This window comes from Gallus gallus, chromosome 2 (assembly GCF_016699485.2).
Source record: "Gallus gallus isolate bGalGal1 chromosome 2, bGalGal1.mat.broiler.GRCg7b, whole genome shotgun sequence".
Taxonomy (NCBI): Eukaryota; Metazoa; Chordata; class Aves; order Galliformes; family Phasianidae; genus Gallus; species Gallus gallus.
This window is the reverse complement of record NC_052533.1, coordinates 2,054,340-2,079,996: the sequence shown is the minus strand read 5'-3', so window position 1 is coordinate 2,079,996 and position 25,657 is coordinate 2,054,340. Positions and strand designations below refer to the sequence as shown.

The 25,657-nt window shown below is 48.2% G+C and overlaps 2 protein-coding genes and 1 long non-coding RNA gene across 7 annotated transcripts in view; 2 read left to right on the top strand and 1 right to left on the bottom strand.

Moving 5' to 3' along the window:
* The window catches only part of CCDC13 (coiled-coil domain containing 13), a 31,892-nt gene extending 23,189 nt beyond the window's left edge, over nt 1-8,703 (top strand). For all 4 annotated transcript variants that reach the window (XM_004939082.5, XM_001232697.7, XM_004939081.5 and 1 more), the window contains 3 exons: nt 874-1,028; nt 5,020-5,134; nt 5,684-8,703. In XM_004939082.5, coding sequence (XP_004939139.2) covers nt 874-1,028; nt 5,020-5,134; nt 5,684-5,843 — 430 coding nt within the window. In that variant the 3' untranslated portion in view covers nt 5,844-8,703. The remainder of the gene's footprint in view (nt 1-873; nt 1,029-5,019; nt 5,135-5,683) is intronic.
* On the bottom strand, nt 4,470-6,619 carry LOC121109708. The gene is made up of 2 exons (XR_005858052.2): nt 6,506-6,619; nt 4,470-5,733 (listed from the first exon to the last, which is right to left on the bottom strand). It is a non-coding gene; the product is annotated as an uncharacterized LOC121109708 (long non-coding RNA).
* On the top strand, nt 5,872-25,061 carry HHATL (hedgehog acyltransferase-like). 2 transcript variants are annotated; one of them, XM_040679813.2, is made up of 12 exons: nt 5,872-10,827; nt 12,798-12,939; nt 13,726-13,793; nt 14,111-14,224; nt 14,357-14,551; nt 15,329-15,538; nt 18,467-18,638; nt 19,307-19,451; nt 19,810-19,845; nt 20,513-20,714; nt 21,997-22,138; nt 23,450-25,061. In XM_040679813.2, the coding sequence occupies exons 2-12, from the start codon at nt 12,834-12,836 to the stop codon at nt 23,569-23,571; spliced, it is 1,512 nt and encodes a 503-aa protein (XP_040535747.1). In that variant the 5' UTR covers nt 5,872-10,827; nt 12,798-12,833; the 3' UTR covers nt 23,572-25,061. The 2 variants fall into 2 exon arrangements, with proteins under 2 accessions (XP_040535747.1, NP_001186505.2); NM_001199576.3 differs by lacking the exon at nt 5,872-10,827 and adding an exon at nt 11,550-11,781.
* Nucleotides 25,062-25,657: the final 596 nt, after the last annotated feature.

Sequence of the window (25,657 nt, the reverse complement as noted above, 5' to 3'; positions counted from 1 at the left end):
GTCTTGCCTGTGGCTAGATTTTTAAATGCAGTGATAGAATTTTATTATAGTTGTAATATTTTTTTAGTTACATCAGTTAGGAGGTAAATAGGGCTAATCAAGTCTTTTGATTCAAGGAATAACCTGCTATCACACGTGGGGTCAAGGGAGTTTTTTTATTCCGCACCATCCAATGCATTGAGTCCATTCAGGATTCTCTCTAGATTTAAATTCCTCTTCATCATTTGATGTCAGACTCTACCCACAGGAGAAGCACCACTGACTGCATCTGTGAGTGCACATTTAGTTAATTTTCTATGATGTTATTGGAGGTGAACAGAGAGGTAATTTGCTCTTCCTTACTGTATTGCAGAGTGAGACATTGCCTTCTCTTTCACTTTCTTCCTTCCACAGTGGTGTCTAATGGCCAAGTTTATTAAAAGCAACATCCAGCTTCTTTTTGTACTTGCAGATAACTGACGCAGAACAGCTAAATGCTAGGCAGTGTTTTTATAAACTGTTTTCCTTCCAAATTTCCTTCTCAGTGTTTAAAAAAAATGCTGGTTTTTATTCCTGCAATAAAAGCTTTCTGCAGTTTGCCTGCTCATCTGAGTAGGAAATTCACACAAGCGGCCGGTGTTGAGGGATCTAGGCAGCCTCTATTAATGGACATATTATTTATAATTACACTCATTAGTTAATTCTGTTTTTCAAATTGGAAGGATGTCATCTGGAAGAACTGCATTAGGGTTTCTGCCTTTGGATGCATGGAAAATTCTCCCATTCCCTCTGCTGGGACCTATGCAGCATGAAGTAGGATTCAGTGCTAAGACTTGCAGATTCTTTGTAATCACAGCATATTTAAGCTTTGAACCACCTTTTTTTGCACATCAGGGTAGAAGAAGGCAGTGATAAAGTCTTGGAAGCTGAGAAGAGACTTCAGGAAGAGCGGCGGCGATGTGTAATTTTGGAGCAGCAGCTTGAAAAACTACAAATGGATCCAGGGAGGATCACAGGTACACAGAAACCTCCCCTGAGGAGCAAAACAGGTGAGGTGGAGCTCTTACCTACAGTTTTGTCCCCCATCTCACCTCAGTAGTTAATAGGCAGCAGCAACATTTGGACTCTCTTCTCTCAAACGTACATAAGTGCTTGACCTTACACCCAGGGGTTTGGACCAACACAGAGCAGTGGATGGATACCAAAGATGAAATCCTTGCTACTGCTTGTTCAGGAGAACTCTGCCATAGATTTAAGTGGGACCAGGACTTCTGCAATATCTTGTTTTCATGGGGTTGGTGGTCTACAGAAAGAACTGTGTCCCTATCATGACCACTGCTCTGTTCCCTTTGCACTTCTGCCTAGGAGATTCATCTGAAGGTTAAGAACAGAGTTAAAGGACGCATCCCAATTTAAGGCCTGTCAGCATCTATGAAAAACTATTGCTGGTGATGTAGTAATTAGATCCGGTGTAATTTATTATCCCATGAACATGTTAATCTTCAGCTATAAATATGAAAGCCTTACTAGCATAGTTAAAGGAGGAGAATTCATGGTGGATGTTAAATTTTTATTTCCCTGATCAGATTCTTTTATTGCTTAAGGACTCTGATTCCGTGAAGAGTCTAAACCAATAAAATGACACATATTCTAAAGGAAACTTTTCCAGAAATTTCCATTTTTATATGTATTTTCATAAAGTAAAAAGGATTTAAATGCCCACAGACCAACAGTAGTAACAGGAGTTTCAATATGACGAATACTGGGATGGCATCAGACTGAGTTACAGTTACCAGAGAGATCGCAAGTCTCACTACGGTGTTGGTACATGCTCTTGGCCTGCCCCACACTGGAAGATGTGATCTTTGACCATAGAGCTCAGTAGATGCATGGTGTGGCTTTTTACAGTGACTGCATCCAGCACTACTGTGTGTACTAATCCTACCTGATCAGCTCCTTACAGCTGATCTGCATTGAGCACCATGACCTCTATAAACAGTGACCTCCCTTTCCACCTGATGTCTTGTTTCTCCTTTGATGTAGGTTAGGCAAGGTAAGAAATGCTACCATGACTGTGTTGCATTTCTTTGCATCTCTCATTATAGTGCTCTTGATCATATCCTTGTTTGGCAATAGAATCTCTCTGGAGCAGCACAGTGATGCAAGAAATCACATGGTGTGGTCTCAATTCATCCAGGGGAGCTAGGCCCCCAGTGTAAGTTGTACACAGTGCTCAGGACCTCAAGGGAAATGCTGCCATTTACTCATCCAGCTGCTGGATTTCACAGGAATAGGATCAGAAGAACTTTTGTTCCTGTTGAGTACTTCCTTCTTCCCTCTGTAAAATATGGATCAGTTCCTTGGAGCAGCACTGTTGTGCCCTTAACAAGAGCCCTGGCCAACACTGGCTTATTTTCATGTCTTTTTCTGCTACCACTGACTTTCAGAGCTGTTTTAACTGTATTAACTTACACTGTATTAACTGATGCAGAAAAGCTTAGATCCCAATAGAGAGACTCCCTCTAGAAAACAGAAAGTTGCAGTTCAGTGACCAGCACCATGTCAGACAGAAGAGGACTTTGAAGCTAATTGCTGCAGCCTTTGGGCTGTAGTATAGAGGACATTCATTTTGATAGAAGAGTGTTGTGGGGCCTCACAGAAGTAGTATCATAGGGTACCACTTGTGATTCCCAGGAGGAGTTGGATGTAAGAGACGTTGGAGTCCTCGAACGGTTTCTTCTGAGGAGGAAATCAGAATGTGTGTAGAGATAGGCAGTAGGCAGTTGAGTTTGGGAATAAGCCATCAATGCCAGGCTTTCTCTTCTGACCCTTTGCCTTAAATTGTATAATGGCATCTTGGTGCTGTCTTCTAGAGGAGAAACTGATTGCTATTTAGAGCTTAAACATTTATACAACCTGATTGTGTAAAGCATTTTTCTATCCTGTATGTGGCAAACTTGAATTTCCCTTGCAACCTCAAATTGATATAGTGATAAACTCTTCAGGTTCAGAGCCATTTTGGCCAAGTACTGCTGTATATAGTTTGGTAACTCACCTCTGAGAGACTAGCATTTCAGAGCTGAAGGAGGCAGGCTGTTCTTACCAGCTTGACAGGTCTCTTCTTACTAAATATTTTGTTCATTTGCCATGTCTGCTTAAGGACTAAAAGCAAATGTAGAAAAAGATTGGCAGTAAGATTGGTGAGAAGAAATCTTCTATAAGTCCATGAGATGAGGAGGTAACAGTCTTTCACCACAGCTGTTTGAAGAGAGCTCTGCCCTTTCTGATGTGCCAAAATTCTCTGGAGTTTATACAAGAAACAAGTCTACAAGGCTGTAATATAGCTCTTCAGCAAAGCATGTAGGTTATATAAATTCTTTCATGCCAGATAATTGAGGAAATAAGGAATGAAAACTTGAGCATAAAATAGAGACTAGAGAACCCACTAATTAACATAATATTTTCCTTTTGAAAATGCAAAATTGGAGTGAGCTGATCTAATTACTAATCTAATGTTCCTAGTCTCCTCAATTCAAGGGATTCTGAGTAGTTAGAAACAACTCTGTTGTGTTTTAAAATTAATGATGGTTTGGGTTTTTTTTTTTTCTGTCTTATCCAAATTTCTAATTAGCACAGAATAATCCCAGAGGAGAACGGGTAAGTAAAAGCAGGCTTTCCTCAGTCCTGTGAAACACAACGTCAAGTTCTAAGCCATTTTATGGTTATAAAGTATAACCTTTCTCCCCATACATTTTTGTACTCAGAGTGTTCCCTGACCACATTCTTTTAGATATTCCATATGCATAAGACTCAGTGTTTTAATACTTAATTTACTTATTTGAAGGTATTTGCATTACAAGGGATTTTAATGTAGAAAAGTGATACGACAGTATACTAAAATCACAACACAAGCACAGTTTAGCAATTGCAAGATGCAGTTGAATCAAACATGGTTCACATTACTAGTCTAAGCATCATGATACTGGGTGTCCTCAGCTACCAAGAAGAATGAATGACTTGAAACCTCCTCAAGCCCGTTCTTCTCTTCAAGGGTCAGTTTGTTTGATTTTTATATTGTTTTGGACTGAGCCACATATGCACTTCCCCCTTATTGCTCTGGCTGGCTCAGAAAGGTAGCACATTCTATGGATTATTTTAGGGAAGGCCGTTTACATTTATTCAACTGACACTGCTGTTTATCTACAATGAAGGCCACCCTCTGGTGTTGAGATAAGTTCATTCCCTTTGGTGTTGAGATTAGACCAGCTTCTCTCCCAATAGTTATGGTTTCTTCCTACATTATTTTCTGAGCTTCATGAGCACACTGTCCTTGCCTGTCTTCTCTGAGCCTCCTGCTGTAGGGATTCCTTGCTCACTTTGATTCTCCACTCCCAATGGTAAATTTGAGGTATATTTTCACATAACCCTTCCTTTATAATCCTGAAATAAGATTTTGGGTCCGTTTAAAATCACAGGAACAACACTCCATGTTCTGAGAGGACTTTATTTTGGAAAGCATTCTTGGTTTACAACCTTAATTTGAAATACGTTTAGCTACTTTTCTGAGTTTAATCTAGATCGTGTTTATGCTGAGGATCAAAAATTACTTTCAAAAAGCCATCTCAGTGAGTGCCACACACAAATGTCATCACTGGCATTCAGTAAGCAACAGCTGTCATTAGCTTAAATGAAATACAGTGACAAGACAGACATTGAAATCACACTTTTTGTCTGCTTCTATACTGTCTTCTACTGTTTTGGGCACTTGAATATTTTGGATTATTTTTCTTGTCTAGATACGTAAAAACTCATATTACTTAACACACATTTAGCCCCGAAATGCATATTCATCATGCTTTAATTTTGCTGGAAGGAGATTAAAATAAAACCCTGTCCTATATGTTTACACTGTCTTCTTGGATATACATAGAACTGTGTTCATTCACTGTTTCCTGAGATTTGGTTGAAGTCTCACAAGGTGAAAAAGGTTGCTTGTGTTGCTTGTTTTACTAACACTCCATTTTGTGATGAAATTTCCAGGCCAGTCTGCAGGTCAGTCAAGGCTGTCCTTGAACATGGGTGATAGGAAGGAGCTCTCTGCAGGCCAGCTGTCCAAGCTGCCTCTAGAATCGCAGATAGAGGAGCTCAGCACAAGGTATGGTTTCCCTTCCTCTATGCTGTATTACTGCCACTTTCTGTTTCAGTAATAGCTCAGATTCATTGCTGTCCTCCTAGCAGTGATATTACCTGGACCAGCTCCTCAGAAGGAAAACCAGCAAACTGTACAAATCACAGATCCTCTGGATTGAGTTTTCCTGTATCATTCTTACACCAACTGCCTGAAAATGACACAGATACCCAGAAATGTTAAGCAACACGAAGCACTTCAAGAAAGATGCCTTTATTTTTTTCTTTCCTTAGCTATTGATTGCAAGCTTATTGGTGGGGAAAAAAAAAACCACAAAAACAAACAAACAAAAAACATATTATAATCTTTAACAAAACATCTGAAAAGTATCTTTGTCTTCTAATATATTTTTCTGTCTCTAAGAGAAAAGGAGCAAGTGTTTGTAGGTCTGCTCTTTCTCATGCCTGTTACAAAACTACCAGAGAGCATGTGTTTCAGTGTTTTCTTCCCTGGAGCTGAAGCACTGTTTTAATTTTTTTGTAGCTCACATGAAAGTTTCCTTTTGTTTCCTCATAGGCTTGTGATCCAGCTGGATGAGAATGAAGCTCTGAAGGCTGCTTTGGAGACTACAGTGAGAAAGAAAGAGGAAGACTTTAAACTGTATCAAGACACAATGGACCAAGTGAAGGATATCTTTCTACAGGCCATTCGGCAGCAGAAACAAGAGAAATGTTAAGCAAGATATTCAGAGCCCTCTAAACTGCAAAGAGAGGAGAGAGGCCAGGCATTGTGTCCATGGATTGAAATGCACTGAAAGAGTAGTTTTGCAGCCTTAGATCATGTCATGTCTTCAGCTTTTGCAGGAGAGGATGAGAGATGATGGAATACAAAAAGACTGAAGATTTTGCATGTCAGCAAATTCAGGCTGTAAAAGTTTGCAAGCAGGTGGCTCCCAGGCTGCATATGCCAGAGTTTGGTGCAGTTTAGAGAGCTGCAATTCTGCAGCGTGATTTTGGACAAAGCCTCCCTTGTTTCATTTTGCCTAGAGAGGGCTCGATATTCATTACACTGCTGCCTTTATCAGCACATGAAGGAATTTGCCTTATAAAAGTTATACCAGTGCCTTCCAAAGCTCTGCCAGGAGCAGAACGAGTTCTGTTGTTATCAGCACACTGACACCAGTCTAACCGGCCTAAGGCTGTCTGTAGTACTTGAGTTCTGAGGGAATGGGTTAGCCTGGCCTGTGAATATCTGCGAGTGCACTTTGTGGGCTCTCTACTGACCACCCAGCTTCTTTCTTTGCTTGAACATATTGGCAGAGGAGGTTTCTGAAACTCAGTAGAGTTTGCACTGGAAAGGAAAACTTCCTGGAGCACTCCTCCAATCAGTAAGACTTACCTTAAATGCAGCTCCCTGTAATAGCTCATTCCATATGAAACTGGCCATCCGGGTCATGAATTCCCCAATTTCTCTGCAGCCATCCATCAGGCAAGTCTTGTTCTCGTTAGAAAGAAGTGCTGCTGGAATGCAGGCAGCTTTATTACAGTAGAGGAGGGACTTCTGAAAGTGCTGAAAACTCTTCTGTCTCTCTCCTTTTCTCTTGCAGCAGGATGAGAGCACCAAATGAAAGCTAATAAGGCATTAGCATGCAGCCTGCCAGCAGAGAGCTAGCCTTGGGGATTACAAGCAAATAGAGAGCTAGTCATTTTTGAATAGTGCTGCCTTGTTTCTCAGATGAAAGTCTTTTGAAAACTCTTCTCTTTCTGCTTTGCTTTGTCAGCCTCTTTTTGTGAGCGTGAAGTTTGTCGGACTTTAACCCCAACCATCACCATCCCAAAGTGGATTTGTAGACAGGCAAACCACTGCTCCCTTCCCAACATGAGCAAAGGTGTCTTTCTCTGACAAGTAGGGCCAAAACTGCTCCTTGCCAGATTCTTCCTGCTCACCCTGTCAGAAGCATCAGGGGAAAGGCCATGTTGCCACCCACAGTACACTCCTGTCAACTTGAGGAGTTGTAAATCCTACACTGAGGGCTCAACAAAGTTTTGTCCAAGTGAGCTGCACTTCCTTTCTGTTCAGCTCCATCCTGGTGACGCATGAGATAGCGCAGACCAAAGGGAGTAATTCAGCCCACCTCCTATGGATATTTTCAGAGCCTGCAGTAGGGAGATCACCCAACAAAGTGGCCTGAGCTGTGGCAAAACGTGAAGGTTTTTCTCTGCAGTGGCTGCTAAGCTCAAGCTGCCAGCTTGCAGCTGGAGATTCTGATTTCGCGTACATAGGAGTGTGAATCAATATTATTTTCCCGTAAGTATAGAAGAGGAAAACTGCTGTCCTTTCCAATGTGTGGTTGGCATTTGTCTCCTGTCCTCATGATGCTCTCTAGCAAAATTTTTTCTGAGGTGGCAGTGAATCAACCCATGAAACTCAGATGAGAAAATGGGAGTGCTAGATGTTACAGAACACATATGGCTTGATAGCATATGGTACAAACCTCTTCAGTGTTGCAACACTTGTTTCTTTAAGCATATGCTTGTTTGGGGTTGCACAGAAGCATTTTCTCCCTTTTTTTCTGATGCACACAACCAGAAGAGGCCTTGAAAAGGAGGAATAAGTAAGTCACAGTGAAATAGCATATTTAGGGAGCCTACACCTGCATGTAACATTTCTCGTGGCAATGTGCAATCTGTCTCCCATCACTGAGCACTGGGGATCTGAACTCAGGCCAAATTCTGCAGAACTTCTCAATTTTCACCTTAGTTTTGAGATAAATTCCCTCTGTACTACCAACAGAGTGACCTGACTTTGACTTTTGCCCGTGCTGACCCTCGCAGCAGCTGATTCCCATTTTCTCAAGGTATGGGAGAGGCACAGTTCACATAGTTTTGTCATTGAATTTAAGAAACCCAGTGAGATCTTTGAAGCAGCCTTAGCTCAGCTGCTGAGACCAAAACCACTGCAAGCACTGGTCTCACTGCAGAAACCCATGCTGCAGGTCCTCAGCCAGACAATCCCCCTAGCAGTTTTGATGTGCTGTTTTGAGCTACATTTTTTGTAAGGATGCAGCTGGGCTTGATCTGAAACCTCCCAAATTGCCTGCTTTCCTTGGAAGTTTCTCCTAGCAGATCAACACCAGCCTATTAAAATCTTGTGTGTTAATTTGCAGCCAGCCATCACCGTGCCTCTCTCTGCCAGATAAAAGCAGTGTGAGCACCCGGCTTTTCCTCACTGGGACATCCTTCACACAGCACAGAGTTGTGTCATGGGCCACTTTTTGAGAAGCTCGGAGTTTTTTCAGTCTCTCTGCAGTTTTGATGGTGATGACAACACTCCGTGCTGCTGACGTAGGCTGGTGGCAGCAGTTAAGCTGTGAAGAACAGCCCTAAGGTGAAGTTTGCTGTAGATATTTGAGGCTGTGGATGCTCCTCATTGGGTTTCAGGCAGCTTTTAGCCACCATGTGCTATGAACACAAGTCTGAAGACCAAAGGTTGTCTCAGCAGAGCGCTTCCACTAAGCAGCCAGAAAGTGCCTGATGGATGCATCCCATTCTAAAAGTACAGCTGAGCAACTGGGAATAAATCCTGTTGACCTTCGATTAATTGTCAGTGTTTTCCTCTCGGCCTGTTACGAGCAGCCTTACCTACAGACAGCAAGCATGGCAAGAGTGCAGCCTGCTGCCCCAGCTGGCCGTAACATGAATTAAGTTGCATTAGCACAGTTAAATATAGACAGTATCGACACACGCAAGCTCTCCGTGCCTTGGGCTCTGCTGAGCCAAGCGGCAGAGGATCAGCCAGTAGGTCAAAGCTGATCCCACTGTAACTGCTCCAATTTAGAGCCATGGATTTGGGCTGCGGGTGGTGCTTGCCCTCCCTAAGCATTAAACCCATGGGGGTTTTGCATTTAGGAGACAGTCGCCTTTCCAGGGCACTTGGTCACTTTGCTTTTCGGGAGCTTGGCAGCAAATGCCTCGTTGGAAAGGCTGCAGAGCAGGGAGATGTGAGGAGGAGATGCATTTAACTCCCTTGCAGGGGGAAGCAGGGAGAAAGGGACAAAGGAAAACTGCTTTGCCCGCAGCCAGCAGCTGCTGCTGCCCTGCAAGCACTGGGGCCATCGCCCCATGCATGACATATGAATGAGCTTTAAATGGAAAAACACCACAGTAGAGCCCCTGTGCTCTAAATTAAGCCACCGCTGAGCCAAGAGGGGTGTTGGGTTTCTCTCTCATCCTCTCCCCTCTGAGCCCTGCTCAGAGCTGGCCGGTCCCACAGGACAGGGCAGCCTCACTCAACAAATGCCACCTCAATCCCCACGCATCTCCTCTTACAGAGCAAAAGCTCCAAACCCCATCTGCTGGCACAGGATGAAGCATTGGGTTTTAGAGCAGCTCATTTGTCAGCAAGAATAGCTATCTGTACTTTTTCAGGAAGAAAAGGGGATCTTGACAAGAAAGGCTAAAGGCAACAGGCTTCAACTAATGTGGGGTGTTGTCTTTGCCCAGTGCTGGGAGCTTTCTTCGGAGCCCTTCCCAGGGCAGCAGGAGATCCTGGGGGGAGTGTGGGGCTTTGGTGGGATCGCTGGGGGTCAGGAGGGGTAGGTAGGACTGTTATGGGGGACTGAGAGGTGTTATGAGTGAACTGGGATGGAAGATTGAAAAGTTGGATGGATGGGTGGGCGGGTGTATGGATGGATGAGTAGATGTGTGGGTGGATAGATGGAAGTTTGAATGGATTGATATTTAGATGGATGGATGGATGTCCCCATGTTCCCTTCTCCCAAGCTGTTCTGCTAGCCACAGAGGTGCCTGCTGAATTCCTCGTTGACAAGTTCCCAGCAGCACATGTGCATGGGCAGACTTGGTGGGGGAACTTGAAGCAGTATGAAGCAACCCACATGGTTTATTACAATCCTCTCTCCTTCCATTTCACCCCATAGAGAGCTGCTCCAGCAGCAGGGAGACAGCAATACAAAGCAGGTGGAAGTGGCCAGGAGGAGGGCGTCCCCATCTGACATCTCACGTTGGTGCTATGCCCCATTGGGATGGAGCTGGGTGCTTCCCATTGAGCCCCGCTACCTTCCCACTCACTTCCCCGCACACAAAAGGGAGGAGTGCCCTCTGCTCATGTGCCACATCTTCCAGCAACCCGACAGATGTTTGAAGATACTGTCATTAAATCAGCTCGAGGCCATAAACAGCCCTTAGCAGTAAAGCTGCAGTACTGGGGCAATAAAGCACAGAGGTGTCCCCTGTGCTGAGGAAGGCACGCTGGTCGCATTAAAAATAAATCTTATTATATTAGAAATGGAGAGCGAGGTTTTTTTTTTTTCCTAATTTATTTTAATATCTATAAATTAAAGCCAAATGATTTTTATCACCGCTGTTCCCAGAGCCTTGTGAAAAACTGCTGCACCTACGCTGCACTTTCCATCCGGGAAGCTCACAAATTACTCAGGGTAAAAACGAAACGTAAAATTAGATAAAAGGGAAGGCAAGATAAAATAATGAAATAATGAAATAAAATAATAAGAGTAAAGGGACCTGCTTTCCTCCTTTCTCAGGCGGTGAACGTGCTGAGGGCACCCAACGTGGAGCGCACCCAAGGAGAAGGATTTGGGGACAGACACAGCTTTCCCTGCTCTGGGGCTCCCCGATGTATTCCGGACATCAACCACACCTGCTGTCAGTGAGTGGAGGTTCATCACGGTCACATGGAGCATGGTAAATTGTGTTTGTTGCTTATCAACACCGAGCTCTTTAATTACTCCTCCTCTGAGCACCTGGTCAGCTATGACAGGGTGCGAGGAGTTCCTCTGGGTAGGGATGGAGCTGCGGCAGAAAGGTGAAGGCTTTGGGGGTTTTTACTGTTGCACCACTGAGTAGTGGGCTCTGCCGTGCCCTCATCCAGCCCCAGGCCAGGGGGACCCCCATGGCACAGAGCTCTTGGGGTGGCCATGCTGGAGTTTCTCTCACTGGAGCCCAGAATGTGCCACATCTCACCCCAACACAGCCAGCCCATGGAGGTGTTGATCACACCCTGCCTTGCTTTGCTCCCTCAGCCCCATGGGCAGCTCACGGAGGTCAAACCCACCATGAGCTCCAACCAAACCTCATAGGGAATGGGCAGAGAGAGCTCAGCTGGGCGCACAGAGCTGAGCGGGTGCTGCATTGACTCATCCTTGGCCAACCCCAAAATCACTCTGCCCACATCCCCAGCCAGCCCCTCGCCATGCCTTCTTTCAGCCGCACACCGCGTGCCTCAGTTTCCCCAGTTGTGCTCTGAGGTCGGCCTTGAGGGCTGGAAGAGCAGCCTCAGACCTGGCCCGGGTTGGCTTTGGCAGCCAGCTCAGGTCCTCTCCAGCAGCTGCGGTGACAGACAGCTCCTGAACCAGCCCCTCTGCAGCGCTGCTCTAAAATAAAAATACCTCCCGCTGCTGCGCTCCACTCCCGGCCAAACTTCCTCCGGGGGCACTCTGGGGGGGACAGAGCCCCCAGATCTGCCCTGCTGGGCTGAGAGATGCCCTAGAGAAGGCCAGCAGCCCCCCAAAGCCCTGCCTTAGGGTTGCTTTTTTGTCCCCCACTTTTTCCCCCCTCCAGTCCCCCAAGCCCTCAGGTTGCGGTGCAGGACGCTGGATCCCCCCCTCCCCTTGGCACCCCCCCCCCCCGGGGCTCAAGGTCAGTAATGGGGAGAGAAATGGGGCTGGGGGGGGCAGCCTGGGGGGTGTCCTTGGTGGGGAGGGGCTGAGGATGCTGTGAGTCTGGGGGGGGGGGGGGCAGGGGGAAAACCCTGAAGGGGAAACGCTGAGCTTGGCAGCTAAAACTAATCTTGACCCCCCCCCCCTCCGCTTTAATGCAAATAAATAACCAAGCAAATAAAAGCTTTGAGAAGCGTGGAAAGGGGACAAAAGCTCTCTTTAAAGCCGCATCCCCCGGTGCCCTCCCGCCGCACAGGGACTGCAGAGTGATGAAAGCATATCGTCCCCCCCCGCTCTGCAATGCCCGCTGACCCCAAATCCACCCCGCAGCTTTGCGCTGCAGATGTGGGTTCGCTTTTAATTGCCGTCCGAACGCGGAGCTCTGCTGATAGGGGGATGCTGGCAGGGCAGAGGGGCACTGCCACCGTGGGGTGAGGTGGCACCGAGCTGACAGGGACAGGACCCCTCCGTCCCCAGCCCTGCTGCTCCTCCCCCCCCAACCCCAAAAGGATTTGGGCAGCTGACAACCCGCAGAGGTGATGGGAAAGTGTTGCAGTGTTGGGGTTAATTAGCACTGGCAGGAGTAATTAGCCCGGGGCTTTGGAAACACCCCCTAGCGCACAGGCATATGCTGAGAGCTCAGAGCAAAGCAAAACACCTGCAGTAAGTGGGCAGCAGGTGGAGAAGGGAAATAGGGGAATTCCTCTGCATCCCCTTCAGCACTGCACCTTTGGGCTTGAGCTGCATACCACCAAGAAGCGGGGGGTGATGCAGGAGGAGCTCCATCCAGACCTTGGGATGGGTATGAGCCCAAATCCTGCGTCCTGGGTGGGTTTGGGGCTCCCCCAGTGCTCATCTGGTGGTGTTTCCTCATCCTCTTCTAACCAGCCTACACAGGAACCCACCAAGTGGGGTGACTGAGGACAAGAAGTAACTTAGGGCATCTGTGGGGTGATTGAGCCCTTAACTTGGGTTTTATTCTCTCCCTTTTCCCAGGTCTGGATCCCCTACGCCCACCAGTAACCCACAGCTATGGGGGTTAAGGCTATGCTGCCCAGCCACGAGCTGGGCTTCTACGCTCTCGTTGTGACCTGTGCTGTGCTGTACAGCAGCAGTGGTATCTTTGAGGCATCCAGAGGTAAACATCCCTCCCCTCCAGCAAGGAGGAAGGATGCAACATCCTTATCAACATCATAGCTTTAACTTTTTTTTTGGTGGATAATAACTTGGGAGTCCTTTAGAGTGGAGCCAAAAGGACTTAATATCCACTGCTTTCAGACTGGTTGCCCACACAGCCCCATTCCCATGGCTCTCCAGCCATTGCCCTGAGCATTCCACCAGCCTGCCCACACAGCATCACTTCCCAATGGTTCTTTTGCCTAGAAGCAGAAAGAAACACCTGAAAAATGCACCCTTCCAGGTGGGAACCCATGCAGGAATGGTTGGCATTCCTGACTCCCAGTTTTCCATTGGAAATGGGAACTTTCAGGAGGGGGCTGGGGGCGTTTGGGCTCCCATGACTCATCCTCATGGTGAGGAAGGTTCCTTGCCTTGCCAAAATGTAGCTCCCTCTTTGCTTCTGTCACAGAATCACTATGGTTGGAAAGACCTCTGAGATCCCCAATCCCACCCCACCCCCACGATGTCCTTCAGTGCCACATCCCCACAGCTTTGGAACACCTCCAGGTGCAGTGACCCCATCACACCCCTGGGCAGCCTGTGCCACTGCAGCACCACTCCTACAGGGAATAAATTGTTCCTGTTATCCAACCTGAACCCTTCTCCCCATAACTTTGCAGCCTGGTCTAGTGGTTGGTGACCCTGCCCATGGTTGGGGGTGGGGGAGGTTGAAAGTGGATGATCATTATGGCCTTTTCAACCGGGACCATTCTGTGATTCTATGATAATTCTTGTTCTTCTGCAGACAGCATGAACAGAAAAGCCTTTCGGGATGGTATCAAGCCAGGCTGGCACTACTTTGGCAGGAAGATGGTAAGAGAAGGAAGCAGAGCTCTTGTTCTGCTATGGACACTTCTGAAAAGTCCTTGTGTATTTTCTCCCTTAAGAAAGCAGTGGATGTTGTCAGGGAAATGGTAGCCCTGCAGCACGGAGGATGTTCTGATTTGTGTGCATTAAGACATGTACATGTCTCTCCTTGGGTTTTATGACAAAGCTAAAGTGCTCGGCAGCCCTGGGGTGGAAATTGGGAAGAAAGGGCTCTGAAATACATGTGCTTTCCTCTTGAAATGGACACTGGGGTGGGGACATGGAGGCTGGGGACCATTAAGCAGCCGGTGCTGCTCCCACAGGACGTGGCTGACTTCGAGTGGGTGATGTGGTTCACCTCCTTCAGGAACGTCATCATCTTCACCCTCTCAGGACACGTCCTCTTTGCCAAGGTGTGCTCCATGACAGTGCCACAGGTGAGTGGGGGTTGGGTTAAAAGCAGTGGGCTGACCTGGCACCTGCTGGGTGGGCATGGATGAGATGCTGCAGGACGGCAGGGAGGAGGGAGGGCTGGGGGCTGTCACCCCACTGATGGTTTCCCCTCGCAGCACCGGGCCGTGGTATACATGCTGTACGGGATGCTGGCTGTGCTGGGCAGCATGGGGCTCGCCTACCTGATGATCATCCTTTCCCACTGCCTCATCCTCTACTCCGTGGCGCTGTCCAAGCAGAAGTGGCTCTGCTATGTGGCTGGGCTCTGCTGCCTCGCCTCCATCAAGCTGGAGCCCTTCAGCTCCTGGCAGGTAGGTGCCCTCCTGGGCCTCCCCTCTGCCTCCCACCCCTCTCCTTGGGTTTACCCCCTTGGGTTTCCCCAGACCCCAAATCCTTTTCCTTGCCCTGTGACAGCTCCTTAGGGTTTGAGAGCAGGAGACCGCTGTGGCACTGAGCTCAGGAACAGTCCCATGGGGGCTGTGTCACATACTGGTGGTTTCTTCCTTGCTGCTTAGGCAGAAGTTTGTCAGGTGCCCCCAAGTAAGGTATTTTCTTCCCCTGTGCCTCAGTTTCCCCAACTGCCATGCAGCGCTGGGATGGGTTCAGTGATGCTCATGCCTACCTGTCCTCTTAAAGACTTCCTCTCATTGGTGGGGGGGGGAGAAGCCCAGGGAGAGCCTTATAAAGCCATGCAGTCCCTGTGAAGGGCGGTACTGCCCATCTCTGCCCATCATCACCTCCTGAAGTGTGTTCCCGCCTCTCCACTGGGCTTCCATTGCTTCCCTCCTCCCTCTGGGGAGGGCTCTGCCCCAGGACAAAGTGACATTCCCCTCCCAGATCACAACCACATCTTCACCAAGTGGCTGTGGGCTAAAAGGACCTACTGCTCCTCTGGGATGTATGATCCAAACTGATGATGGAGCCCTGGCTTGATCCTTCCAACAGCAATGTTCATTAGCTGCAGAAATATTTGCCAAAGTGTAATCAGGGGCTTTGCCAACCGCCCCGAATGTGGATGTCTTCTGCAAGATGAGGGAGCACCGAAGTGATGCCACGTGCCTGGTGGTAACTGTCCGTTTCTCACCCAGAGCGGGTTTGTAACAGGAGCTTTTGATCTTCAAGATGTCCTTTTCTATGGAGGAAGTGGCTTCACCATCATGCGCTGCATGAGCTTCGCGCTCGAGAGCTCCGAGAGGCAGGAGGGCATCTTCTCCATCTTTGACCTCCTCAAGTACAACTTCTACCTTCCCTTCTTCTTCTTCGGGCCTGTCATGACGTTTGACCAGTTTCACAGCCAGGTGAGTGTCCCCATGACCTCCTTGAGTTGATCTGCATGAACTGAAGGTCTACCAATCCCCACTGTTGGCCACAGCAAAGGTGTAAGCACTCGTAGAGGTCATGTAGTCCAGGGACACAGACCAGGCTGCACAACAGTGCTGTGCTTTTTGGTGAGGGATAAAAACTGATGGGTTTTTCACCTTCCCTTTTGGGTTTTTGGCCATTTCCCCTCACCAACACAGGAAGGAGGACGTTGTCGTGGTGAAAGTGCCGTGTTGGGATTGAGGGCAGGAGGGCTCAGCTCGTGCCCTTGCTTGTTGGGCACTTGCACTGCTGTGTTTTGGCAGCCTCCGTCCTGATGCTTCCTCTGATCCAGATGAACAGACTTGGACATCTCATATATTGCACACAGCCAAGGGGGCTTTGTGAAGGGCAAACTCCAAACAGCAGATCCCTGGGCTGCCATATCTGGGTTCTTTCACATCCAAAGATCAAGCAACTGTTTTTCCAGTCCTGGGATCCTTCGACACCAATGATCAGCCTTGGTCATCCAAGTTAGCTGGTACGGCTTGTTGATGTGCCAGGAAGCCCAGCTAATGATCACTATCACCACCACTGCTTCCTTTTAGAGAATGAATACTTTCAATAATTTTGGGGCTCTCTCTGACATCTGTATGCAAGAACATTTCAGAAAGTCCTTCATCAATACAGAAGAGAACACAGCCCAGGCTGTGTTTCTGTGTTTCTCCTAATGACGCTGTCAGGTGTATATAAATCAGGACACCGGACTTGTGGTGCCCGCAACACATGAGCTCCCATCACTGTACAAATGATGTAAGAGGGTCTTTGTTTCCTGCTTCCTTCCACACAGTCCCAGATTGGGATGTTTATAACCACTTAATGAGCAATCCCCTCCTCTGCTGCATGAAACCCTGTCCCCAAAGGCACAGTGAGAGAGTCCAACCCCTTTCCCACCCCACAGCCAGGGGACCTGCCTTGGCCTGGACACCACTGCCACCTCCTGGCTAGGTGCCACCCTGCACTGCTTGCCCTGCAGCTAATTGTAGAGCTAGTTCCTAATCGCCCAGTAGTAATTATGAAGGCAGGCAGACTGAGTCCTTTCCCCACACTGGGGTGTATGGCCTCGATAGGGAATGGATCTGTCTCCTTGGCTCCTACTGGTGCTGTGTCCTGGAAGGGCCCTTTCACCGTGCATCCCTCACGGGTAGTGGGACTCCATGGAATCACAGAATCATTCAGGTCAGAAAAGACCTCTGAGATCCCAAAGTCCAACCCCAACCCACCCCCCCCACCCCCCCATTCCCACTGACCACATCCTTCAGTGCCACATCTCCACGGTTGTGGAACACCTTTAGGGATGGTGACCCCACCACCCCCCTGGGCAGTTGTGCCAATGCATTGCCACTCTTTCAGAGAATAAATTTTTCCTAATACCCAACCATATCCAGTCCCTCTCAGGCTGTCTCTCTTACTGAGGGGAGGGGAACAAACTCAATTCTGTGGGGCTGGAAGTGTTGGGGACAGAGACCCCGTCCCCATGTCCTCTCCTGCTTTCTTCTCCAACTCAGCTGCCTCTTTGTGTCCTTAAAGCACTTGTCATACAACAGGCATGAGAAAATCTGGCAGAGGCTTTAATTCTCAGGAATCATCTGGTTCTGACGGCGGGGCTGGTGCGGCAGCATGCAGATTGCTTTGAGAGAACCCCCACCTCTCACTGGGAATAAAGGGAAAGTCATAAACATAAGAGGATTTTGAATACAGCAGCAATTCTTACGGCGATGCAGGGAAGCGAGGCCATCAGTCTGCCCAGTGTAATCCCAACTGCTCGCTCTGATGATTTTTATATTACAATATCCAGAGAAACAGTAGCTCCCAGAGGCCGTGTCTGCACAGGGTGCTGCAGAGAGGAAAGCCACGCTGAGAGCTCCCAAATGCCCCTTGAACAGCTGTCCCTCTCTCTTACAACAGATATCTGCATCAGAAGCTCCAGAGCCCATCAGCCATCCTCCTCCTCCTCCTCCCAGATGAGCCCAGCCCAAATGCCCACCTGTCCTGGGCAGGGCTCCCGGCTGGGACCAGCCCTGCTGCCAGCAGTGTGGATGTCTGTTCTTACAAGCTGTGGCATCCTGTAGATGGGATGGCTACGGGCCCAGAACAAAGAAGTTGTGAAAATGTTTAGGTTTGATCGGATTCTGTAGATTATGGATAGAAGCGTAGGCACGGAAGACAAGGAAATGGTATCTCAAACTATCAAAGGAAGAACCTGATATATTAAATTGGCCCATGAAGAACTGATTAGGCAGGTTTTGGAAAACCTGATGCTACCTGAAGGAATTGCTGTAGCACGTATAAGGGGACATCAAAAAGGAGACTCTGGGAGCGTGGGGAAGTAGAGCAGCTGATGACAAAGCGAAGGAGGCTGCTTTACAGTCAGAAAAAGCAATTAAACTGTCTCAGGTGCCTGAAATAAAGCCTCACTCTATCCTGTACTGAGCTCTGCCTCAACAGCTCATTGTGAACAGCAAACCTGCAGCCACTGTGTAAGAAAGTTGAAGTGAAGGCTTATGCCTTAGTGCTAGAAGATTTCCTCTGCAAAAAGACCATCTAACACTCACACTTAGTGACCTATGCAAAGGTCAGCCTTAAGCTAAATTGATTTCTTGAGAATGTCCCCAAGGAGAGATCCTAAACTCCGTCTCACTGGTTGTTATGGTGTTTACCCAATCGAGGACATTTCCTCTTCTTGTGGATATGGATATCTTGGCTCCTTAAGCAATGGGGATTTGGACAATGTATGTCATGGTGCGATTCCTAAAGGAATCCCTAAATTCCTAAGTTGAGTCCCTGTTTGGACACTGAGCATTTCTCCAGTCCTGATTCCCACCTTGCCCCCCAGCTCAGCCCTTCCCACTTTGCCATCCTGGCAGGTGAGCACCCGAGATCTGCGCCGCAAAGAGGATGAGATGAGGAACATTCGGGTCCATGCCCTCCTCCATGTGGGGGCCATCATCGCTGTGGACATCTTCTTCCACTTCTTCTACATCCTCACCCTCCCTTCCGACCTGAAGTTTGTGAACCGCCTCTCAGACTGGGCTTTGGGTGAGTGGTCATGGGGACGTGCTCCCCCTTGTGCTTAGCTTCAAGGCAGTGGTGAGTGATTCAGATCTCCATCCTACTCCATTCGGAAGCCTCAGCAGTGCCTGTGTTGGACATATTTGAGTAGAGTCCTTCCTACTGAGCTTCCTGTCATTCCCATTGTATGGACTAAAAGGAAGACAAGGTCTGAGGAAACCTGATCTCTGTTTAAAGTTGGCTATGCTATGAGCATGTCTGAACCAGGTCTGAACCAGAAGCCAAATTCCCAGGATGAGTAGTGGTAGAACACCAGCATTCAGCTGGCAGCCGGGTAGAAGACTTCAGTCTCCCAAGTGAATGTCCAATGGCAGAATTTGAGATGCCACAGAGTATGTGACACCCACACTAGCCTAGAGCAGCCCCATGTCATATGGAGTGGCACCTGGAGGCCAGGGGGAGGTCCAAATGCAGCTATGATGGTTCCAGCACTGATTTAGGGTGTCCTAAGAGACCAAGATGGCCTGATCAAGCGTATGTTACTCCAGATGGAGCTGTGCAGGCTGACCACATTGGCCAGATCTGCCTCATCCACAGTGGGAGATGAGGTGTGACTGGGAGCTCAGGTGGTGGCACTGTGACCCCCAGACTAAATCCCCTCCTCTTCACCCTTTTGACTCCTTTTTTTGCTCCAGCTGGCTTGGCCTATTCCAATTTGGTGTACGACTGGGTCAAAGCTGCTGTCATGTTTGGGGTCATCAACACCATTGCCAGACTGGACCACTTGGACCCACCCCAGCCCCCAAAATGCATCACCATGCTCTACGTCTTTGCAGAAACGTGAGTATCCCATGTATGTTGCTGATGGAAGGCAGCATGTTTGACCCTAAAAAAAATGTGCATGGAGATGAGGAGGTCTGAGCTGTGCTTCTGAGCAGCTGGCCTAAAGGTTGACTATACTGAAATTATAGACTAGACTTGGCCATAGCCTGAAGAAATATTCTTGGGCAGGGAACAGTGGTAAGGAGGGAGGTTGGAGGGATCACACAGCAGCAGGACTTATTCTAGGAAGGAGCATGGGGAACTAGCATGAATGAGATTCAAAGTAAACCTTGTTGGGGGACCAGGCACCTTCTATGGCTGGAAAGGTGTCATTAGCCCATGTGTTCTAATGTGCTTTTTGCCATCTGTATTTTAGGCATTTTGACAGAGGGATCAATGACTGGCTGTGCAAGTAAGTGTCTACTCAACCATCTCCTATCTATTTTGGGGTCTTCTTTTTCATCATGCAGTATTGATATATTAAATACTGTCCATCCCAAAGATGAGAAGCCCTCACTTCTGAATGAATCTCGTTCAGTCAGATTTGGTCTGTTTATCCCAAAGACCATTGAACTAATCAAAACAAAGTACAACTGCCCACCCAGCTCTTCTCTCCCAGAAAAACCTCTCAGTCCAGTGAGTTTACTGTACCCACAAAGCAGGGAGAATCAGGTTCATCTTCTGCCAGGAAGAAAAGGGAATTGAACCCAGGTCTTGCATCTCCTGGATAAGAAGGGTGGCCCAGTCTCCACTGTGCTGAAATGCCATGTCCCAGAAAGTCTGGGACAGTCTGCAGCTCTACAGATCCCTACGTCTTATCAACCTTTTACCTGCAGGAGAGAGAAAGGGTGGTATTTTTTTCCTTAAGAAACTCTAGTTTTATAAGGAACATGAACCATGAGTTAGCTGGACTGCAGGAACAATCAATTTGTTGCTAGAACATGTCAGCCAAAATATCGTACCTTTCTTGCTGGAGCACTCCAGATTGACATATTCATGAGGAGCATGTTGTGGGCAAAAGTGGGAGAAGGGGTTTTCCTTGACTATGGGGAACACCAATCACTTTCATTGACCATTAGGTATGTGTACGACCACATCGGAGAGAACCACGACAACGTCATGAAGGAGCTCATGGCCACCATTGCCACCTTTGCTGTCACCACTCTGTGGTTGGGACCCTGTGAGATTGTTTACATCTGGTCTGTCTTCAACTGCTTTGGCCTCAACTTTGAGCTCTGGGTGCAGAAATTCTTCCAGTGGGAGCCCCTCTCCAAACTGGAGGTGAGCAGATGCGCTGTAAGCAGGTGGGGGGACATCGGTGAGCCTGGTGACAAACTCTGCTCCTCGAAACACCTGTAGGGACCTCACATTTCTTTAGACAAATGAGATCCATTCAGCTGAGGCTGAAGAGCAACATCCCCGATGATGTCATACAGCTCCATGTCCAGGCTTCCTACAGTATTTTCCTACAGACTTTATCAGCATTATGTTCAGGTACTGCCTAGAAAGCTGTGGATGCCCCATCCCTGGAGGTGCTCAAGCCCAGGTTGAATGGGGCTTTGGGCAGCCTGGTCTGGTGGGGGGCACCCAGCCCATGGCAGGGGATGGGAGCTCAGTGGTCCTTAAGATCCCTTCCAACATAAGCCATTCTTTGATGCTGTGATAGAAGCATGACTGTGCAAGAGAACAGTCCTGGTGCTCTTTAATTTCCTGCATGGTGTCACTCACATGGAGCAAATCTCCACCCACCCCTACGATGCTTCATGGGAAATTTAGGCAGAGGGTGGAGCTTTCAAAGAGAAAAGAAGTCCAAGAGCGTCAGGACTGCAGCTCCAGCAAGGCGTTGAAATAGCACAGATGGATTCCAAAGGTCTGTCCACAGGGAATTGCTTATACATTTCCATACAGAAATCATTTGCTTTTCTTGTTCTTCAAAACGCTTTGGCATTCTGAGCGCTTTTGCTCTGACTTCTGATAAAAGCAAATGTTTAGAATGAATTGCTTTCCAACCACTCCAAAGCTTAGTGCTCCTCTTTGTCTGGGACCAAGATGCCTCAGAGACATAGTTGGAAAAAACTCCATTCTGGGAACAATTTTGTTGTTTATTTGTTTTGCCCAGCCCAAAGCCTGGAGGTCCTACACTGATTCAGTAAAGACCCCTTTTGAACAAAAACATGGGAGTACAATCCTCATATTTGCTCTGCTCTTTTAACTTCCAATCAGATTAAAGCACCCGCAGGCAGTGAAATCTCCTTCCCTGCAGCACTGCAACTCTCTGCACCAAATGGTCTGGGGATGCATCATGATCTTAGAAGATTGCTGTAAACCACTTACCCGCTCCTGGGGAGCTGGGAGTGACTGGGATGTAGGGCTAATAGTAATCCCAGCAAACAACAGCATTCACCTGCCCTGAGGAATGACAACAGATGAAGAGTGGAGTGCCCAGCCATCACAATTAGCTTGAAACCATGCGTACCATCCTGATGGATTTTGGCTGCTGTCAGTCCAGCAACCTCTCCTTGCAGCCCCATTTTCCTTCACTCTGTTCCTCTCTCCTACACAGGCCAAAATGTCAGAGGCCACATCTCGGCGGATTAGGGCTGTTTTTGGGGCAGCAAATTTCTGGGCCATCGTCCTCTACAACATCCTAGCCCTCAACAGCCTGGAGTTTGCACTGCTGGTCACCAGGAGACTCCTTGTGACAGGTAAGGTGCCAATGGCCTTCTTCCCCACTGAGCAGTCCCTGTCCTGGTGGGCAGACATGGGATGTGGGGGCTGCCAAGTCCTCCTGTGTCCAAAGCAGCCAGGCTATTGCTGTGTTACACGTTTGCTCCCAGCCATATCCATTCCTGTCAAAGATGTTAAAATATGGATTTCTTAGCTACCATCTGGGTTAATTGCTGGATTAGATGATCTTACTGGTCTTTTCAACCTCAACGATTGTATGATTGTATGATTCATGCCAGTTCTTTGAGGTGTGAGCTGCCTTCCAGATGTCTGTGCATTTCCCCGTACAGCCTAATGCTGTGACTTGCTGCAACGCAGAGGATGCAGTTGGGAACCTCTCCCAGTTGGGCTGAGTCCCTGGGTGCAAAATGGTCCCTTTGCTGGAGAAAAGGATTTACTTGTCCTATTTCATTTCCCTTTTCTTTAGTATCTCTTCCTGTGCCAACCTGAAGTTGACAGGTACAAATCCTTATGCTAGGCTCCTTATGAACAGAATCATCTGCATCTTCTTGTTGGCAGATGCTGGCACTATTTAGGAGTCTTCTCAAGCAATTCATGGTATAAATAGCCACCTGGAATCCATGTCCTCCAGCCCTCTTTGGGACAGGGCTGGCTTAGGAAATGGATAATGTGACGTGCTGGGCTCCGTGTGCCAGAAGTGCCTGCCCGCTGAGTTAGCTGGCTTTTGTGGGTTGCATTATTCATTGCAGAGGTCCTCTTTTAGCAGGTACAAAGCCTGTGCCTCCTATCTGCTGTGGATACCCAACTTGTTGTTACAGACGCCTACGGGCGCTTCCTAAGTAGGAGGCATCCTCCCAGCTCTTGTTATTATCAAAGTGTCAAAACCATGTTCCCGTGTAGGGATGGGACTAAGCTGAGGTTAACCCTCAGTGTCAGCAGGGTCCAAAGCTTCCAGAAGGTTGCAGTGCTGAACAAGGATGAGTGGATGGCAGGCTACATGGGCACAAAGCCAACTGCTGAGTATGAACTCAACAGGCAAAGCAGGTCTGGGGGTCAGGGAGAGCTCAAAGCAAAACTCCAGTATGTTCCCACAACATTAACTGTGATCCAGCATGCTCTCATGGGTTTAGGCACTTCTTCATCTAAAATCCACCTCTGGTGACTTCTCTCTCTGTGAAGCTGTTGGTTTGGATCCACAAAGGAAAACAACTTTAGCCATGAACTTGGGGACCTCCCATGCCCACCCGAGGGGCAGAGGTGCCGAAAAAGAGTTGGCCCCATTAGGCAAGCAGCACACCAAGGTGACCATGTTTCCCTCCACCTTCCAGGTTTCCCTGTCAGCACCTTGTCCATCTGGTTCATCACATACTGTGGAGTGCAGCTGATCAAAGAGCGTGAACGCATTCTGGCCATGGAAGAAGAGAAGAGTGACAAACCCAAGGCAGAGTAGAGGAAGACATCAGTGGGCTTGCCCCAAAGCCTGGACTCCTTTCTGACTGCCTCTGCCAGGCCAGACACTGGCAGGGGCTCTCCAAGCACTCCTGGCAATCAGACTGCTGTAGATCACCTATAGAGAAGTCATCTGGAAGGCACATGCCACCCCTTTGCTGCAGGGATCTCCTGTGGCACAGCAGGCATTCTGCACGCTCCCCACAAATGGAGGACCACTGAGATAGGCTCCTGAGACACATCTTTAAGACTCCATCCTTCTGACCCTTTGACACCAATGCAGACCTAGAGATTTCACCCTCTGCTCCCCATAACACCCGATCCACCAGCATCTGGTTCTCCCACAGCACCTGCAGCCCAGGTCTCCCACCTCCAGATCACTTCCAGCCAAAGCATCACATTTTTCTTTTGCTACAAGAAATGGTCATCATATACCGTAAATGGTTCAACATCTGGGGCTGTGCATTAAGGACTGTGAAATGGGCTCAGCACAATGAATGCCTACCAAGAGGCTAATAAATAAATAGAACAGTCTTTTACAGAAAAGGGAAAGAGGTTCAGGAACTGCACAGGGAAGAGTAATTGTCTTCCTACTGCTGTCAGCAGTGCAGAGTGATGTTTGTTAGTATCTCAGAACAGGTCCCTTCAGTCCTAAACATCTTGAGAAATGATTTAGTGCCAGCCTCAGGTGTTGTCAGTGGCAATGCAGGGGGTATGCCTGCTTCACAGCCAGAGCACATCATGTACTGCTCGTCTGCAGGGTGGGCATGTGGAAAGAACAGCACAGATCACAAAGCTCAGCCCAGACCCAGCTCAGCCCCAAAGGGCCCTTTGCTGTGGGCCTGCTATTGGTGTGGCCACCACAACCACCTCGCTGTGACACATGCCCTGGGACTCAAACCAAGTACCACTCAGCTTTATTGCATGCCATGGACAAAAGTTTAAGCTCACATTCCTGTCCACAGTCGAGCGCTCAGTAGCCAATTCTTGCCCATCTCCAGCCACCCAGCCTGACTTTGATGCACACAGCCTAAGCCTGTGCTACATGAGCACACACACATACATACAACCAAAGGAGAAAGGCACCAAATGAAGGGCAGTGCTTTGGGGCTGGGTGGTGGAGGGGAAGTGCCTGATAGCCTCCTTGGAGAGGTAGACTTTGGGGCACTGTATGGGAAGTGCATTGAATAAATGACCCCGCGGTGCCTTGGGGAGGAGGTGGGTCTATCACTGAAAATAGATCCAGCTCTCTTGCACTTTGCAGCAGCTTTCAGTGGCCTTATGTCTGAACGATGTCAATGTATGGTGAGGGTAGAATCTGGACCACTTTGCAACACGAGTTGAGACGCTTGGTGCTGCTGTGTTCTGGCTTCCCTGTGGATGAAGCAGGAATGGTTACTTGTCAGCTTTCACCTCTGCCAAAGTGATTTACAAAGTCCCTGATTAATGTCATTTATTTATGTAGTAAAAAATTGTTGGACATCTATGGTACCCACTGCTCATTGATGTTGTGTTGCTATGAATCCAGTGACCCCTGGGTGACATGCTACCTTGGGAACTGGGAGATCCAGAGGCTTGTTTGCAATTTTGACGTCTAAGGACACTGCTGGTTTTAAGGGAGACCCACTCATCATTATCAGATCAAAGCCAGTGATGTGTGGCTGTAGCTTCATTTGTATTTTGAGCCTACTGCCATGCTGGTAGCCTCCCCATGCTGCAGAGTCTGAGGGCTCTGTCTTTGTGGGCACCCCTGGGTGTACAGGAAGGGAAACAGAGTCACCCGGTGTTGGAGAAGATGACTCACATGGCAAAGCCTATGACTCTGCACTGCCCTCCCAGCCTGGATAGCCTGGGAGAGAAAATAACCCATTCACTAAGGATCTAAATTTACTCAGCAGCTACATCTAATGGAGCTGTCAGAAGCTAATCTTAGGCACTGATAGAGCAATCTGTTACAGAACAGTTCGTGGGAGAACTTTGCCCACTTTTGCCTGGAGGTATCCCCTCGGTTATCACTGCTGTTAGGAGCCCAAAGGGGTCCTATGGGTCAGGAGCACCAAAGCACTGCTATCACGGCCACATCTCAC